This window comes from Panulirus ornatus, chromosome 21 (genome assembly GCF_036320965.1).
Source record: "Panulirus ornatus isolate Po-2019 chromosome 21, ASM3632096v1, whole genome shotgun sequence".
NCBI lineage: Eukaryota > Metazoa > Arthropoda > Malacostraca > Decapoda > Palinuridae > Panulirus > Panulirus ornatus.
The window spans coordinates 123,701-142,950 of NC_092244.1; the positions used below are offsets into that span (position 1 = coordinate 123,701).

At 41.7% G+C, this 19,250-nt stretch overlaps 1 protein-coding gene across 1 annotated transcript in view; it reads left to right on the top strand.

Moving 5' to 3' along the window:
- LOC139756226 (uncharacterized) overlaps positions 1 to 19,250 on the top strand; it is a 252,544-nt gene that overhangs the window by 57,957 nt on the left and 175,337 nt on the right. The window contains exons 12-13 of the mRNA XM_071675383.1: positions 4,295 to 4,445; positions 11,048 to 11,223. Coding sequence (XP_071531484.1) covers positions 4,295 to 4,445; positions 11,048 to 11,223 — 327 coding nt within the window. The remainder of the gene's footprint in view (positions 1 to 4,294; positions 4,446 to 11,047; positions 11,224 to 19,250) is intronic.

Consider the following 19,250-nt stretch of genomic DNA (forward strand, 5'->3'; position numbering starts at 1 on the left):
TATTCTCTGGAAATCACCCATCACTGCCATGCTGCAAACACTATTTCAACATATCTCCAGGCTCTTCTTGCCCTTGAAGCATCTACCATAAAGAGGGCACTGAGTGCTAACTACTTAATTGCCCTGCTTTTTCTGCACATAGATATTTATGAGGCAGGAGCCTCATAAAGGTAGAAGGGACTTCTCGGGCAGGGATGTGTGGACACCAACCACTCAAAGATTGGCTATTATGACACCTCCTTCTGCCATCATATAGATTAACTGTGGAAGTGAGCTTGGAAAGAAGACTTGTGTTAAGAAATACTAGCAAATATTGAATGCAGAATGGCAAAAGGTTAGAGCAAATGAAGTGAGGCGAGTGGGTGAGGAATGGGAGGTATTTAGGGAAGCAGTGATGGCATGTGCAAGAGATGCATGTGGCATGCGAAAGGTGGGAGGTGGGCAGATTAGAAAGGATAGTGAGTGGTGGGATGAAGAAGTAAAACTGCTAATGAAAGAAATAAGAGAGTTGTTTTGGTGATGCTTACAGGGAAGGAGTGTAAATGACTGGGAGAAGTAAAAGGAAAAGAGGCAGGAGGTCAAGACGAAGGTGCAGGGATTGAAGGAGAGGGCAAATGAGAGTTGGGATGAGAGAGTATCATTAAACTTTAGGGAGGGTAAAAAGATGTTTTGGAATAAGGTAAATAATATGCAAAAGACAAGAGAACAAAATGGGAACATTGGTGAAGGTGCAAAATGGGAAATGATAACAGGTAGTGATGAAGTGAGGAGTAGATGGAGTGAGCATTATGAAGGATTGTAAAATGTGTTTGATAATAGAGTGGCAGGCATAGAGTGTTTTGGTTGGGGTGGTATGCAAAGTGAGAGAGTCATGGAGAGAGGTTTGGTTAAGAGAGAAGAGGTGTTGAAAGCCTTGCATAAGATGAATTACAGCAAAGCTGCTGCAGTGGATGGTATTGCTGTTGAATTTATGAAGGGGTTTGCTGTGTTGTTAATTGGTTGGTAAGGATGTTTAAAGTATGTATGGAGCATGGTGAAGTGCCTGGGGATTGGCAGAATGCATGGTTATTGCCACTGTATAAAGGCAAAGGGGGGTAAAAGTGAGTGTTCACATTACAGAGGCATAAGTTTGTTGAGTGCCTGGTAATTTTTATGTGAGGGTATTGATATGGAGGTGAGGGCATGTACAGAGCATCAGATTGGGGAGGAGCTGTGTGGTTACAAAAGTGGCACAGGATGTGTGGATCAGATGTTTCCTTTGAAGAATGTGTGTGAGAAATACAGGTGGATTTGTATGTGGCATTTATGGACCTGGAGAAGGCATATGATAGGATTGATAGTGATAAGGTTGACAGAGATGCTTTAAGGAAGGTGTAAAAATTATATGGTGTGGGAGCTACTCTCTTAGAAGCAGAGAACTTTTTATCAAGGATGTAAGGCAAGTGGACAATTAGGTAGAGAGGAGAGTGAATGGTTTCCAGTGAAGGATGGTTTTTAGCAGGGGTGTATGATGTTACCATGATTTTTCAATTTATTTATGGATGAGGTAGTGAGAGAGGTAAAAGCAAGAGTCTTTGAAAGAGAGGCGTTTATGCAGTCTGTAGGGATGAAAGGGACTGGGAAATGAGTCAGTTGTAGTTTACCAATTATACAGATCTGTTAGCTGATTAGGGTGAGAAACTGCAGAAGTTAGTGTGACTGAGTTTGGAAGAGTGTGAGACAGGAGAAAGTTGGGAGTGAATGTGAATAAAAGTGAGGTTATTAGTTTCAGCAGGGTTAAGGGACAAGTTAGTTTCAATGTAAGTTTGAATAGAGAAAAACTGGAGGAGGTGAAGTATTTTAGATATCTGAGAGTGAACTTTGCAGTGAATGCAACCATGGAAGAGGAAGTGAGTTATTGGGTGTGTTTGTGTGTGGAGCGGGGCAAAGATTCTGGGAGTGCTGAAGAATGTGCGGGAAAAGAACATTATTTGGGAGGGCAAAAATTGGTATGTTTCAAGGAATAGTAGTTCCAACAATATTATATGGTTCAAGGCTTGGGATATAGATACGGTTGTTTAGAGGAGGCTGGATGTGTTGGACATGAAATATTTGAAGATGATACTTGGTGTGAGGTGGTTTGATTGAATAAGTAATGAAAGGGTAAGAGATATTTGTGGATATAAAAAGAGTGTGGTTGAGGTAGCTGAAGGGGTATGTTGAAAAGGTTTGGACACATGGAGAGAATAATAGAAGAAATGTTGACAGAGAAGATATATGGGTCAGAAGTGGAGGGAACAAGGAGAACTAGGAAACCAAAGTGGAGATGGAAGGATAGAGGGAAAAAGATTTTAAAGACTAGGGCCTGAACGTGCAGGAGGGTCAAAGGCTTGCACAGAATAGAGTTAATTGAAATTATGTGGTCTATTGGGGTCAACGTGCTGGAGAAGGCTTATGATAGATTTGATAGAGATGCTCTGTGGAAGGTATTAAGAATATATGGTGTGGGAGGTAAGTTGTTAGAAGCAGTGAAAAGTTTTTATCGAGGATGTAAGGCATGTGTATGGGTAGGAAGAGAAGAAAGTGATTGGTTCTCAGTGAATGTTGGTTTGCGGTAGGGGTGCATGATGTCTCCTTGGTTGTTTAATTTGTTTATGGTTGGGGTTGTTAGGGAGGTGAATGCAAGAGTTTTGGAAAGAGGGGCAAGTATGAAGTCTGTTGTGGATGAGAGAGCTTGGGAAGTGAATCAGTTGTTGTTCGCTGATGATACAACGCTGGTGGCTGATTCATGTGAGAAATTGCAGAAGCTGGTGACTGAGTTTGGTAAAGTGTGTGAAAGAAGAAAGTTGGGAGTAAATGTGAATAAGAGCAAGGTTGTTAGGTACAGTAGGGTTGAGGGTCAAGTCAATTAGGAGGTAAGTTTGAATGGAGAAAAACTGGAGGAAGTGAAGTGTTTTAGATATCTGGGAGTGGATTTGGCAGCGGATGGAACCATGGAAGCGGAAGTGAATCATGGGGTGGGGGAGGGGGCAAAATTTCTGGGAGCCTTGAAGAATGTTTGGAAGTCGAGAACATTATCTCAGAAAGCAAAAATGGGTATGTTTGAAGGAATAGTGGTTCCAACAATGTTGTATAGTTGTGAGGCATGGGCTATGGAAAGAGTTGTGCGCAGGAGGGTGGATGTGCTGGAAATGAGATGTTTGAGGACAATATGTGGTGTGAGGTGGTTTGATCGAGTAAGTAATGTAAGGGTAAGAGAGATGTGTGGAAAAAAAAAGAGTATGGTTGAGAGAGCAGAAAAGGGTGTTTTGAAATGGTATGGTCACATGGAGAGAATGAGTGAGGAAAGATTGACCAAGAGGATATATGTGTCAGAGGTGGAGGGAACGAAGAGAAGTGGGAGACCCAATTGGAGGTGGAAAGATGGAGTGAAAAAAAAGATATTGAGTGATCGGGGCCTGAACATGCAGGAGGGTGAAAGGCATGCAAGGAATAGAGTGAATTGGAACGATGTGGTATACCAGGGTCGACGTGCTGTCAATGGATTGAACCAGGGCATGTGAAGCATCTGAGGTAAACCATGGAAAGTTGTGTGGGGCCTGGATGTGGAAAGGGAGCTGTGGTTTCTGTGCATTATTACATGACAGCTAGAGACTGAGTGTGAACGAATGGGGCCTTTGTTGTCTTTTCTTAGCACTACCTCGCACACATGAGGGGGAGGGGGTTGTTATTCCATGTGTGGCGAGGTGGCGATGGGAATGAATAAGGGCTGACAGTATGAATTATGTACATGTGTATATATGTATATGTCTGTGTGTGTATATATATGTATACATTGAGATGTATAGGTATGTATATTTGTGTGTGTGGACGTGTATGTATATACATGTGTATGTGGGTGGGTTGGGCCATTCTTTCGTCTGTTTCCTTGCGCTACCTTGCTAACGCGGGAGACAGCGACAAAGCAAAGTAAATAATAAAAAAAAGAAAGAGAACATCAGTTTTCAGCTAGCCACAACACAGGAGCCACACCTTATAAGACCCTAGCACTGTTTCCTGGTAAGGGAATAAGCAAACTGTGCAAGATGTATGTTCTGTTTTTCGAAGGCTGTGGAATTTGGTACATCATGGTAAGGAGTACTGTGTACTTTGAATTTTTTCATAATTCTTTGCCAGAGGATTAAATCAGAAGACTGATTAGATTTGTAGTGTTTAACAAAATAGAATATATATATAGCCACTTATATTTGTGTCAATTTCAGGTGACTGGCGGTGTATGATGTGTATAACCTAATGAGTAGTTGTATGTTTTCAGCACAATGGCCTACAATTATGCACCCAACCCAGACAAGCAGTGGCTTTTGCAGTTCATTGGTCGCATGCATGACATCGAACTCAAGTTTACAGATCTTCTCATGACCAAACGACTCCAGACCCTACAGACTGTAGATGAAGCACTGGCAAAGGTTAGTAATACACACACACACACACACACACACACACACACACACATACACACTTAAACTTTAGGGAGAGTAAAAAGATGTTTTGGAAGGAGATAGATAATTTGCGTAAGACAAGAGAACAAATGGGAACATCGATGAAGGAGGCAAGGGGGAAAGTAATAACAGGTAGTGATGGAGTGTGTGTTTAAAAGGATTATCGAATGTGTTTAATGATAGAGTAGCAGATGTAGGATGTTTTGGTTGGGTTGGTGTGTGAATTGAGAGTCAGAGAGAGTGGTTTGTGTGAAGAGACAAGAGGTGGTGAAAGCCTTGTGGAAGATAAAATCTGGCATGGTGGCAGGATTGGATGGCATTACAGATGAATTTATTAAGAAATGGGGTGGCTTTGATGATGATTGGTTGGTAAGGATGTTCAGTGTATCTATGGATCATGGTGAAGTACCTGGGGATTGGCAGAATGCGTGTATAGTGCCACTGTACAAATACAAAGGGGATAAAGGTGAGTGTTCAGACTAATGAGGCATAAGTTTGTTGAATATTTCTAGAAAATAGTTTGGGAGAGTGTTGATTGAAAGGGTGAAGACATGTACAGAGCATCAGATTGGGGAGGAGCAGAGTGGTTCTAGAAGTGGTAGATGATGTACAGACCAGGTGTTTCCTTTGAAGAGTGAATGTGAGAAATACTTAGAAAAACAGATAGATTTGTACGTGGCATGTATGGATCTGGAGAAGGCATATGATAGGGTTGATAGAGTTGCTTTGTAGAAGGTCTTGAAAAGACATGATGTGCAAGGTAAACTGCGAGAAGTAGTGAGAAGTTCTTTATCAAGGGTGTAAGGCATTTGTACGAGTAGGAAGAGAGGAGAGTGATTGATTCCCAGCAAAGGTCACTATGCAGCAGGGGTGTGTGATTGCTCCATGGTTGTTTAATTTGTTAAGGATGGGATGGGTAGGGAGGTAAATGCAAGTGTTTTGGAGAAAGGAATGAGTATGCAGTCTGTTGGGAATCAGAGGGCCTAGGAAGCGAGTCTCTTGTTTATCAATGATACAGCAGTGGAGGCTGATTAAGTGAGAACTACAGAAGCTGGTGACTGAGTTTGGAAAAGTGTATGATAGGAGAAAGTTGAGAGTAAATGTGAATAAGAGCAAGGTTATTAGGTTCAGTAGGGTTGAGGGACAGGTTAATTAGGATGTAAGTTTGAATGGAGAAAAATTGGAGGAAGTGAAGTGTTTTTGATATCTGTGAGTGGACTTAGCAGCAAATGGAACCATGGAATTGGAAGTGAGTTACAGTGTGGGAGAGGGAGTGAAGGTTCTGGGAGCACTGAAGAATGTATGGAAGGAGAGAACGTTATCTCGTAGAGCAAAAATGTGTATGTTAGAAGGAGTAGTAGTTCCAACAATATTGTATGGTTGCGAGGCATGGGCTATAGATAGGGTTGTACGTAGGATGGTGTGTGTGTTGGAAGGGTAAGAGAGATGTGTGGCAATAAAAAAAGTGTGGTTGAGAGAGCAGGGGAGGTGTATTCAGATGGTTTGGTCACATGGAGAGAATTAGTGAGGAAAGATTGACAAAGAGGATATATATGTCAGAGGTGGAGGGAACGAGGAGAAGTGGGAGACCAAATTGGAGGCAGAAGGATAGAGTGAAAAAGATTTTGAGCGATCGGGGACTGAATATGGAGGAGGGTGAAAGGCATGGAAGGAATAGAGTGAATTAGAATGATTTGGTATACTGAGATCGACATGCTGTCAATGAATTGAACCAGGGCACGTGAAGCGTCTGAAGTAAATCATGGAAAGTTTTATGGAGCCTGGATGTGGAAAGGTAGCTGTGGTTTTGGTGCATTATACATGACAGCTAGAGACTGAGTGTGAACAAATGTGGCCTTTGTTGTCTTTTCCTAGCGCTACCTCAAGCGCACGTGGGAGGAGGAGGGGTGCCATTTCATATGTGGCGGGATGGTGACGGGAATAGACGAGGACAGCAAGTATGAATATGTACATGTGTATATATGTATATGTATGTGTATGTATACGTTGAAATGTATAGATATGTATATATGCGTATGTGGGCGCGTATGTATATACATGTGTATTGTGGGTGGGGTGGGCCATTCTTTCTTCTGTTTCCATGCACTACCTTCCTAACGTGGGAGACAGCAACAAAATATAAGAGATAAGTAAATACATATAATATAATATTTTTAATACAGTATAATATAATATTATATGATGTAATATGGTTGTTTAATTTGTTTATGGATGGGGTGGTTAGGGAGGTGAATGCAAGAGTTTTGGAAAGAGGGGCAAGTATGAAGTCTGTTGGGGATGAGAGAGCTTGGGAAGTGAGTCAGTTGTTGTTCGCTGATGATACAGCGCTGGTGGCTGATTCATGTGAGAAACGGCAGAAGCTGGTGACTGAGTTTGATAAAGTGTGTGAAAGAAGAAAGTTAAGAGTAAATGTGAATAAGAGCAAGGTTATTAGGTACAGTAGGGTTGAGGGTCAAGTCAATTGGGAGGTGAGTTTGAATGGAGAAAAACTGGAGGAAGTGAAGTGTTTTAGATATCTGGGAGTGGATCTGGCAGCGGATGGAACCATGGAAGCGGAAGTGGATCATAGGGTGGGGGAGGGGGCGAAAATTCTGGGAGCCTTGAAGAATGTGTGGAAGTCGAGAACATTATCTCGGAAAGCAAAAATGGGTATGTTTGAAGGAATAGTGGTTCCAACAATGTTGTATGGTTGCGAGGCATGGGCTATGGATAGAGTTGTGCGCAGGAGGATGGATGTGCTGGAAATGAGATGTTTGAGGACAATGTGTGGTGTGAGGTGGTTTGATCGAGTAAGTAACGTAAGGGTAAGAGAGATGTGTGGAAATAAAAAGAGCGTGGTTGAGAGAGCAGAAGAGGGTGTTTTGAAATGGTTCGGGCACATGGAGAGAATAAGTGAGGAAAGATTGACCAAGAGAATATATGTGTCGGAGGTGGAGGGAACGAGGAGAAGAGGGAGACCAAATTGGAGGTGGAAAGATGGAGTGAAAAAGATTTTGTGTGATCGGGGCCTGAACATGCAGGAGGGTGAAAGGAGGGCAAGGAATAGAGTGAATTGGAGCGATGTGGTATACCGGGGTTGACGTGCTGTCAGTGGATTGAATCAAGGCATGTGAAGCGTCTGGGGTAAACCATGGAAAGCTGTGTAGGTATGTATATTTGTGTGTGTGGACGTATGTATATACATGTGTATGGGGGTGGGTTGGGCCATTTCTTTCGTCTGTTTCCTTGCGCTACCTCGCAAATGCGGGAGACAGTGACAAAGCAAAAAAGAAAAAAAAAATAGTATAATATATATATATATATATTTTTTTTTTCAAAGGAACGAATAGAAAAGGGGTCCGGGTGAGGATGTTTCCTCAGAGGCCCAGTCCTCTGTTCTTAACGCTACCTCGCTGATGCGGGAAATGGCAAATAGTATGAAAAAAAAATATATATATATATATAAGGCATGTGTACGTGTAGGAAGAGAGGAAAGTGATTGGTTCTCAGTGAATGTAGATTTGCGGCAGGGGTGTGTGATGTCTCCATAGATGTTTAATTTGTTTATGGATGGGGTTGTTAGGGAGGTGAATACACGAGTTTTGGAAAGAGGGGCAAGTATGCAGTCTGTTGTGGATGAGAGAGCTTGGGAAGTGAGTCAGTTGTTGTTCGCTGACGATACAGCGATGATGACTGATTCATGTGAGAAACTGCAGAAGCTGGTGACTGAGTTTGGTAAGGTGTGTGAAAGAAGAAAGTTGGGAGTAAGTGTGAATAAGAGCAAGGTTATTAGGCACAGTAGGGTTGAGGGTCAAGTCTATTGGGAGGTAAGTTTGAATGGAGAAAAACTGGAGGAAGTGAAGTGTTTTAGATATCTGGGAGTGGATTTGGCAGCGGATGGAACCATGGAAGCGGAAGTGAATCATAGGGTAAGGGAGGGGGCGAAAATTCTGGGAGCCTTGAAAAATGTGTGGAAGTCGAGAACATTATCTCGGAAAGCAAAAATGGGTATGTTTGAAGGAATAGTGGTGCCAACAATGTTGTATGGTTGTGAGGCATGGGCTGTGGATAGAGTTGTGCTGAGGAGGGTGGATGTGCTGGAAATGAGATGTTTGAGGACAATATGTGGTGTGAGGTGGTTTGATCGAGTAAGTAATGTAAGGGTGAGAGAGATGTGTGGTAATAAAAAGAGTGTGGTTTAGAGAGCAGAAGAGGGTGTTTTGAAATGGTTTGGTCACATGGAGAGAATGAGTGAGGAAAGATTGACCAAGAGGATATATGTGTCGGAGGTGGAGGGAACGAGGAGAAGTGGGAGACCAAATTGGAGGTGGAAAGATGGAGTGAAAAAGATTTTGAGTGATCGGGGCCTGAACATGCAGGAGGGTGAAAGGCATGCAAGGAATAGAGTGAATTGGAACGATGTGGTATACCGGGGTCGACGTGCTGTCAATGGATTGAACCAGGGCATGTGAAGCATCTGGGGTAAACCATGGAAAGTTCTGTGGGGGCCTGGATGTGGAAAGGGAGCTGTGGTTTCAGTGCATTATTACATGACAGCTAGAGACTGAGTGTGAACGAATGGGGCCTTTGTTGTCTTTTCCTAGCGCTACCTCACACACATGACGGGGGAGGGGGCTGTTATTCCATGTGTGGTGGGGTGGCGATGGGAATAAATAAAGGCAGACTATGAATTATGTACACGTGTATATATGTATATGTCTGTGTGTGTATATATATGTATACATTGAGATGTATAGGTATGTATATTTGCGTGTGTGGACGTGTATGTATATACATGTGTATGTGGGTGGGTTGGGCCATTTCTTTCGTCTGTTTCCTTGCGCTACCTCGCTAACGCGGGAGACAGCAACAAAGCAAAATAATGTAATAGTAATATTATTTTATTTTTTTCTTATTATACTTTGTCGCTGTCTCCCGCATTAGCATAAAACCTAGCTTAACCAGGCACCCTATTTATTGGCCAACCCTTAGGGAAGGATGAACAGCTACATTGACCATGGACCAACTTCTGCAACCAGGATTCAAACCTGTGCAGTCGACCTTGGAAAGCCTGAGAATGCTTAACAGTTTGGAAACCTATCTGCTGTTATTGTACAGTATTGTTATTGAGTATAAGTTACAACTTTGCTTGAACTTAATGCGACTATGGTATTGTTAGTCATGTGTTTACCTATGTTTTTTTTTTAAATTAGATGGGTTCTCTCTTAAGAGAACTACATGATGAGGGTGGGTGAGGGGTCTGGATTGTAACCATGCATTTCTTAAGCTCAAATCTAACTTTTTTGATTAAAAGATTTGTTGTATGTAGCTGAATGAATGTCAGCAGTTTAGCAGTTCTTAAGAAAGGTACAAAGAACTCTGTAAGAAGCATACTATGTTTCGGTTTGCTTAGATCCTAGAAAGTGTCAATAATCAAGGCTTTCCTGTATTATTATGTATACATTTATTCATTTTATGTATATTTATTTGACTGAGAAACTGCTGAAGTTTGTGACTGAGTTAGAAATAGAAAGTGTTTGAAAGAAAGAAGTTGAGAATGAATGTGAATAAAAGCAACATTATTAGGTTTCGCATGGTTGAGGGACAGGTTAGTTAGGATGCGAGATTGAGTAGAGAAAAATTTGAGAAAGTGAAGTGTTTTAAGGCACTTAGGAGCGGACATGGCTGTGAATGGAACCTTGGAAAAAAGTCATAGGATGGATAAGGAGGCAAAAGTTCTGGGAACACAGAAGAATGTGTGTAAAGAGCAAGTGTTATCTGGGATGGCCAAAAATGGGCATGTTTGTAGGTACAATAATCCCAACTATATTATAAGGATGCAAGGCATGGGCTATAAATGAGGCTGTGTGGAGGAGGATGGATGTGTTTGAAATGAAATGATTGAGGGCAATATGTGGTATGAGGTAATTTGATCAATTAAGTAATGTAAGACAGAGATATGCTTGTAAAAAAAAAAGTGTGGTTGTCAGTGCTGAAGAGGATTTGCTGAAATGGTTTGGACATTTAGAGAGAATGAATAAGGGAAGGTTGACATAGAGGACATATGTGTCAGAAGTGGAGGGAGGAAGAAAAATGGGTAAACCAAATTGGAGATGGATGGATAGAGTGATAAAGATTTTACGCAACTGGAGCCTGAGCATGCAGGAGGGTGAAAGGTGTGCTTAGGATAGAGTGAACTGGAGTGATGTGGTATACTGAGGTCGACCTGCTGTCACTGGACTGAACTAGGGAATTTGAAGCACCTGGGGTTAACCATGGAAAAGTCTGTGGGGCCTGGTTGTAAATAGAGAGCTCTGGTTTCAATGCATTACATATGACAGTTAGAGAACAGATGTGAGCAGATGCGGTCTTTCTTTGTCTGTTCTTTGTGCTACTTTGCTATGAGGTAGATGGTGATCATGTATGAAAAAAGAAAATAATTTATTCATATAATCTGTTCTCTTGCTTACAATTATTGATTGATATAATGAATATTTTTCTGTATACTTTTTTTCCATTTCTCATTCCATAATGAAATCACATTCATGTGGGATCTCTTGTTGCCAAAGTTGATTAATACGCTGGAAGCTGTCGGGGAGCTGAACAACACCTACATCTTCTACACAAGTGACCATGGTTACCACTTGGGCCAGTTTGGACTTGTGAAAGGCAAATCTATGCCTTTTGAGTTTGATATTAAGGTTCCCTTCTTGGCAAGGGGTCCTGGCATTAGATCTGGATCACAGTGAGTACCATTTCTTAGTAATTGATACCGCTTATTTATCTGTATCCAGTAATGTAATTCTTGTTATAAAGAACAGTGATCAGCTGTATCTTCTTCAGACATTTTATTCTCTTATAATACCTAACCTTTTCCATATTCTTCTTTCATTTTTTATATCTCATTAGTTGTTCACATGGAGCCTTTTCTAGATCATGTTAACATTGACATTCATGATGTCCTTATTAAACCCTCATCCAAAGACTCTTTATCACTTCCTATATATTAAGAATATCAGCCCTTTTTAAATTTTCATATATTTCCTGGCTAATCATCCCAATTTTTTGTACAGGTTGAGCTGTCTCGATCCCCTTCTGTGTTATGATTCTCATACTTGTCCACATTGAACATTCTTCAAACAATATCATCATCCCTGCTTCCTGCCCCCTTTATTTCTCCCTATTTTTAAATTGTGCTATCATACTCCACATAATGTTTCCATAGAGCTTCCCCTAGACTCTTCACCACTTCAGTTAACCCTTTACCTGTCTACATTGGATATTGATTAGACCTTTCATTGCTTCAGTCATCTCTTCACTTGTCTGCATTAGATATTTTTCAGACCACTTTTGTTATCCTCACTTTTGTTATCCTCTCACTCGTTTATGCTGGACATATCCCAGACTCATTATGATTTCATTGATTTTCTTACTAGTCTACACTGGACATTCTCCCGACTCTTTATTACTTTAGTCATCCCCTCAGTTATCTACATTGTACATTCTCCAGACTCATCATTACTTCAGTCATCCTCTCACTTGTCTACATTCGACATTCTCCAGACTCCTCATTACTTAGTCATCCTCTCTTTTGTCTACATTGGGCACTCTTCAGACTCTTCATTACTTCAGTCATCCTTTCTTTTGTCTATATTGTACATTCTGCAGACCATTCATTACTTCAGTCATCCTCTCACATGCCTACATTTGCCATTCTGCAACACAATCATCACTTCAAGTCATCCTCTCAGTTGTCTACATTGGACATTCTCCACACTTTTCTTACTTCAGCCATTCTCTCCCTTGTCTATATTGGACATTCTGCATGCCATTCATTACTTCAGTCATCCTCTTGCTTGTTTACATTGGACATTCTCTAGACTCTTCATTACTTCAGTCATCCTCTCACTTGTTCATATTGGACATTTTGCAGACCATTCATTACTTCAATCATTCTTTTGTCTACTTTATAAGAATAGAACCAAATATGAAAAGGCAAGGTTTCTCACTTGATATTGCTCTTGTGGATTTTATTGCTCGGCTATACCTACCAAAATACTTATATTACTTATAATGTTACTGTTTTAATAGGGTTGTAAAAAAAGGACCAAACATCAAAAGATGTCAAAGTTTCTTACATGCTTGTGTGAGGTGGTTTGATTGAGTACACAATGAAAGGGTAAGAGTGAGATGTGTGGTAATAAAAAGAGTGGTTGAGAGAGCAGAAGAGGGTGTATTGAGATGGTTTGGTCACATGAAGAGAATGAGTGAGGAAAGATTAGCAAAGATGATATATGTGTCAAAGATGGAGGGAACAAGGAGAAGTGGGAGACCAAATTGGAGGTGGAAGGATGGAGTGAAAAAGATTTTGAGCAATTGGGGCCTGAACATACAGGAGGGTGAAAAGCGTGCAAGGAATAGAGTGAATTGGAACAATGTGGTATGCTTGGGTCAACGTGCTGTCAATGGATTGAACCGGGGCATGTAAAGCATCTGGGGTAAACCATGGAAAGTTTTGTGGGGCCTGGATGTGGAAAGGAAGCTGTGGTTTCGGTGCATTACACATGACAGCTAGAAACAGTGTGAACGAATGTGGCCTTTTTTTGTCTTCTCCTAATGCTACCCTGCACCCACGTGGGGGGAGGGACATGCTATTTCATGTGTAGCGGGGTGGCAACAGGAATGGATGAAGGCAGCATGTATGAATATGTACATGTGTATATATGTATATGTCTGTGTATGTATATGTATGTATACGTTGAAATGTATAGGTATGTATATGTGCGTGTGTGGGCGTTTATGTACATACATGTGTATGTGGGTGGGTTGGGCCATTCTTTTGTCTGTCTCCTTGCACTACCTCGCTAACGTGGGAGACCAACAAAGTATAATAAATGATAGATAACCTGCCATAATACTTTTATTACCAATAATGTTACTGTTTTTATGATTTTTTTTTCACCCTATGCTTTAAAGACCTAGTTACATATTCACACACAAGAAATGGGACAAACAATTCTTTATGCTGATGTCTTTCAAATCACACTTCATATCTTCATTTACCACACTTACAAGGCATATCCAGTTTTTCATTCTTATGTTGCTGTGTATGTGAATTCTACTTTTCATTAATCATATCATCCCATTAAGAGTGACCATGGTTATCTCCTCCTATGGAAATAGTGATCTGTTAGATACCTACAGACATGCGCACATCATCCTAGATGTGGTATTTATCCTTGCTGATAACACTTGCATTGGCAGCACAGCAGAGTTTCTGGTTCTGAAATCATAATGTAAGGACGAAAGTTTTCCACACTTTGTATTGCTAAGTTCAAGAGTTGTTTGCGTGCAGTAATATAAGGTTATATGTGAGAGGAATTGTAATTATTTCTTATGTTTTGGGAAAGAAGTTCATCTGATACATCTCAGGTGCACTGTGTAAAATGAAAATTTTTTAAGGATGGAAGCCTCAGCCAATCAGTGCTCAGCATACAAGACAATTGGACCCAGCATGACTACAAGTCATGCAGAGTGCTCGTATGAATACCATAGACATGCTACATAGTCAGCCCTAGTTTGTCCTGCCCATGGCAACCCCATGTTGCTCACCACTTGAAGGGATGCCTGCCAGTGGTGTCTTTAGCTTCCAGTATCTGAGCTTAGTGGCTAGCTTATACCCCCTTGTACAGCATCAATGCCCACTCTATAATATATCACAGATTATCTATCTTGTCTGCTGTGACCCCTCACTTTTTGTCAGGGAATGCATTTCACTAACATCTCCCCAGCTAACTGTACCTGAGCCAAGTGACTAGCCTACAGTACCTTTTTTTCCAACATTGACATTCACTCCAGATACTGCCACCTTATCTTGCTGACACACTTCTAGCAACCCCCCCCCCCCCATCTTTGCTGTCCCACACTGATGTTATCTTGCATGACGTCATCCATCTCTTTACTCTGCTTGACACCTGTTTCACATGATGTCACTCAAGCAGTTGACACATCTCTGTTAGAATCTGAGCTCAATGCACATTGTGTTTAAAACAGTAGCCATTCCACTGCTTCATCCAGTTGCATCTTTGATTGTATCATGGCAATCTCATCTGCTTGTAACCTAGGGATTGTGCAATTACAACTGTGGTTCTTCTTTTTCGGGATTAATTGTATTAGTCATGCTAGGTTCATTACATCTGTGATTCTCTTGGGTCAGTAATTGTGTGCAAACAATTTGAGACAATGACATTGGATCCACAAAATGAGTCTCACTCTTGGAGCATCAACCTGAGACAGTAACTTTTGGACATGTAACTTTGGATCAGTAATTTGTGAGAGTACCTTTTGACCTGCAACTTTGGATCAGTAACTTGGGGCAGTAAGCCTTTCATCAGTAACTTGAATCAGGTACTCTGTCATTAGTATCTCTCAACACTTAATTCAAGTAGGCAGCCATAAAACTCTTAATACTGCACTCTTATTGACTGTGACAATATTACATCAGTAAGAGAGAGTGTTCAGTGTGCCTTTCATTTATCCAGCTCACCAATACCCTCATGTTTCTCAGTTTTATACTCTGTTATCCATGGCTGTTGTTGTTCGCTGATGATACAGCGCTGGTGGCTGATTCATGTGAGAAACTACAGAAGCTGGTGACTGAGTTTGGTAAAGTGTGTGAAAGAAGAAAGTTAAGAGTAAATGTGAATAAGAGCAAGGTTATTAGGTACAGTAGGGTTGAGGGTAAAGTCAACTGGGAGGTGAGTTTGAATGGAGAAAAACTGGAGGAAGTGAAGTGTTTTAGATATCTGGGAGTGGATCTGGCAGCGGATGGAACCATGGAAGCGGAAGTGGATCATAGGGTGGGGGAGGGGGCGAAAATTCTGGGAGCCTTGAAGAATGTGTGGAAGTCGAGAACATTATCTTGGAGAGCAAAAATGGGTATGTTTGAAGGAATAGTGGTTCCAACAATGTTGTATGGTTGCGAGGCGTGGACTATGGATAGAGTTGTGCGCAGGAGGATGGATGTGCTGGAAATGAGATGTTTGAGGACAATGTGTGGTGTGAGGTGGTTTGATCGAGTAAGTAACGTAAGGGTAAGAGAGATGTGTAGAAATAAAAAGAGCATGGTTGAGAGAGCAGAGGAGGGTGTTTTGAAATGGTTTGGTCACATGGAGAGAATGAGTGAGGAAAGATTGACCAAGAGGATATATGTGTCGGAGGTGGAGGGAACGAGGAGAAGAGGGAGACCAAATTGGAGGTGGAAAGATGGAGTGAAAAAGATTTTGTGTGATCGGGGTCTGAACATGCAGGAGGGTGAAAGGAGGGCAAGGAATAGAGTGAGTTGGAGCGATGTGGTATACCGGGGTTGACGAGCTGTCAGTGGATTGAATCAGGGCATGTGAGGCGTCTGGGGTAAACCATGGAAAGCTGTGTAGGTATGTATATTTGCGTGTGTGGACGTGTGTATATACATGTGTGTGGGGGTGGGTTGGGCCATTTCTTTCGTCTGTTTCCTTGCGCTACCTCGCAAACGCGGGAGACAGCGACAAAGCAAAAAAAAAAAAAAAAAAAAAAAAAAAATCCATGGCTGTACTCTTCTTCAATGATAAACCCAGTTATCAGTGCTGCTCTCATATTCAGTGATATACCCAGTTATCAATGCTGTACTTGTATTCAGTGATACACTCAGTTATCAGTGTTGTGCTCTTATTCAGTGATAAACCTAGTTATCAGGGCTGTACTCATATTCAATGATACACCCAGTTATCAGTACTGTACTCTTATTGAAATGATACACTCAGTTATCAGTGCTTTTCTTTTATTCAGTGTACACCCAGTTATCAGTACTCTTATTCAGTGATAAACCCATTCATCAGTGCTGTACCTGTATTCAATGATAAACTCATTTATCTGTGGGGTAGTTGTATTCCCTGATAAACCCAGTTATCAGTGCTGTACTCTCATTCAATGATACACTCAGGTATCAGTGTTATAATCTTATTTAGTGATACACCTATTTATCTGGTCTGTACCCATATTCAATGATAAAGTAAGTTATCAGTGCTGTACTTTTTCATCTATATATTATACTTAATCGGTTTCCCATGTCAATGAGGTAGCGCCAGAAAACAGACAAAAAATGGCCCATCCTCTCACACACACACACACACACATATATATATATTTTTTTTTTTTTTCTTTTTTTTTTTTTATACCTCGTCGCTGTCTCCCGCGTTTGCGAGGTAGCGCAAGGAAACAGACGAAAGAAATGGCCCAACCCCCCCCATACACATGTACATACACACGTCCACACACGCAAATATACATACCTACACAGCTTTCCATGGTTTACCCCGGACGCTTCACATGCCTTGATTCAATCCACTGACAGCATGTCAACCCCTGTATACCACATCGCTCCAATTCACTCTATTCCTTGCCCTCCTTTCACCCTCCTGCATGTTCAGGCCCCGATCACACAAAATCCTTTTCACTCCATCTTTCCACCTCCAATTTGGTCTCCCTCTTCTCCTCGTTCCCTCCACCTCCGACACATATATCCTCTTGGTCAATCTTTCCTCACTCATTCTCTCCATGTGCCCAAACCATTTCAAAACACCCTCTTCTGCTCTCTCAACCACGCTCTTTTTATTTCCACACATCTCTCTTACCCTTACGTTACTTACTCGATCAAACCACCTCACACCACACATTGTCCTCAAACATCTCATTTCCAGCACATCCATCCTCCTGCGCACAACTCTATCCATAGCCCACGCCTCGCAACCATACAACATTGTTGGAACCACTATTCCTTCAAACATACCCATTTTTGCTTTCCGAGATAATGTTCTCGACTTCCACACATTCTTCAAGGCTCCCAGGATTTTCGCCCCCTCCCCCACCCTATGATCCACTTCCGCTTCCATGGTTCCATCTGCTGCCAGATCCACTCCCAGATATCTAAAACACTTTACTTCCTCCAGTTTTTCTCCATTCAAACTTACCTCCCAATTGACTTTACCCTCAACCCTACTGTATCTAATAACCTTGCTCTTATTCACATTTACTCTTAACTTTCTTCTTTCACACACTTTACCAAACTCAGTCACCAGCTTCTGCAGTTTCTCACATGAATCAGCCACCAGCGCTGTATCATCAGCGAACAACAACTGACTCACTTCCCAAGCTCTCTCATCCCCAACAGACTTCATACTTGCCCCTCTTTCCAAGACTCTTGCATTTACCTCCCTAACAACCCCATCCATGGTTGTTTAATTTGTTTATGGATGGGGTTGTTAGGGAGGTAAATGCAAGAGTTTTGGAAAGAGGGGCAAGTATGAAGTCTGTTGGGGATGAGAGAGCTTGGGAAGTGAGTCAGTTGTTGTTCGCTGATGATACAGCGCTGGTGGCTGATTCATGTGAGAAACTGCAGAAGCTGGTGACTGAGTTTGGTAAAGTGTGTGAAAGAAGAAAGTTAAGAGTAAATGTGAATAAGAGCAAGGTTATTAGATACAGTAGGGTTGAGGGTAAAGTCAATTGGGAGGTAAGTTTGAATGGAGAAAAACTGGAGGAAGTAAAGTGTTTTAGATATCTGGGAGTGGATCTGGCAGCAGATGGAACCATGGAAGCGGAAGTGGATCATAGGGTGGGGGAGGGGGCGAAAATCCTGGGAGCCTTGAAGAATGTGTGGAAGTCGAGAACATTATCTCGGAAAGCAAAAATGGGTATGTTTGAAGGAATAGTGGTTCCAACAATGTTGTATGGTTGCGAGGCGTGGGCTATGGATAGAGTTGTGCGCAGGAGGATGGATGTGCTGGAAATGAGATGTTTGAGGACAATGTGTGATGTGATGTGGTTTGATCGAGTAAGTAACGTAAGGGTAAGAGAGATGTGTGGAAATAAAAAGAGCGTGGTTGAGAGAGCAGAAGAGGGTGGTTTGGGCACATGGAGAGAATGAGTGAGAAAGATTGACCAAGAGGATATATGTGTCGGAGGTGGAGGGAACGAGGAGAAGTGGGAGACCAAATTGGAGGTGGAAAGATGGAGTGAAAAAGATTTTGTGTGATCGGGGCCTGAACACGCAGGAGGGTGAAAGGCAGGCAAGGAATAGAGTGAATTGGATCGATGTGGTATACCGGGGTTGACGTGCTGTCAGTGGATTGAATCAGGGCATGTGAAGCGTCTGGGGTAAACCATGGAAAGCTGTGTAGGTATGTATATTTGCGTGTGTGGGCGTATGTATATACATGTGTATGGGGGTGGGTTGGGCCATTTCTTTCGTCTGTTTCCTTGTGCTACCTCGCAAACGCGGGAGACAGCGACAAAGCAAAAAAAAAAAAATATATATATATATATATATATATATATATATATATATATATATATATATATATATATATATATATATATATAAGAGAGATGTGTGGGAATAAAAAGAGCGTGGTTGAGAGAGCAGAAGAGGGTGTTTTGAAATGGTTTGGGCACATGGAGAGAATGAGTGAGGAAAGATTGACCAAGAGGATATATGTGTCGGAGGTGGAGGGAACGAGGAGAAGTGGGAGACCAAATTGGAGGTGGAAAGATGGAGTGAAAAAGATTTTGTGTGATTGGGGCCTGAACATGCAGGAGGGTGAAAGGAGGGCAAGGAATAGAGTGAATTGGATCGATGTGGTATACCGGGGTTGACATGCTGTCAGTGGATTGAATCAGGGCATGTGAAGCGTCTGGGGTAAACCATGGAAAGTTGTGTGGGGCCTGGATGTGGAAAGG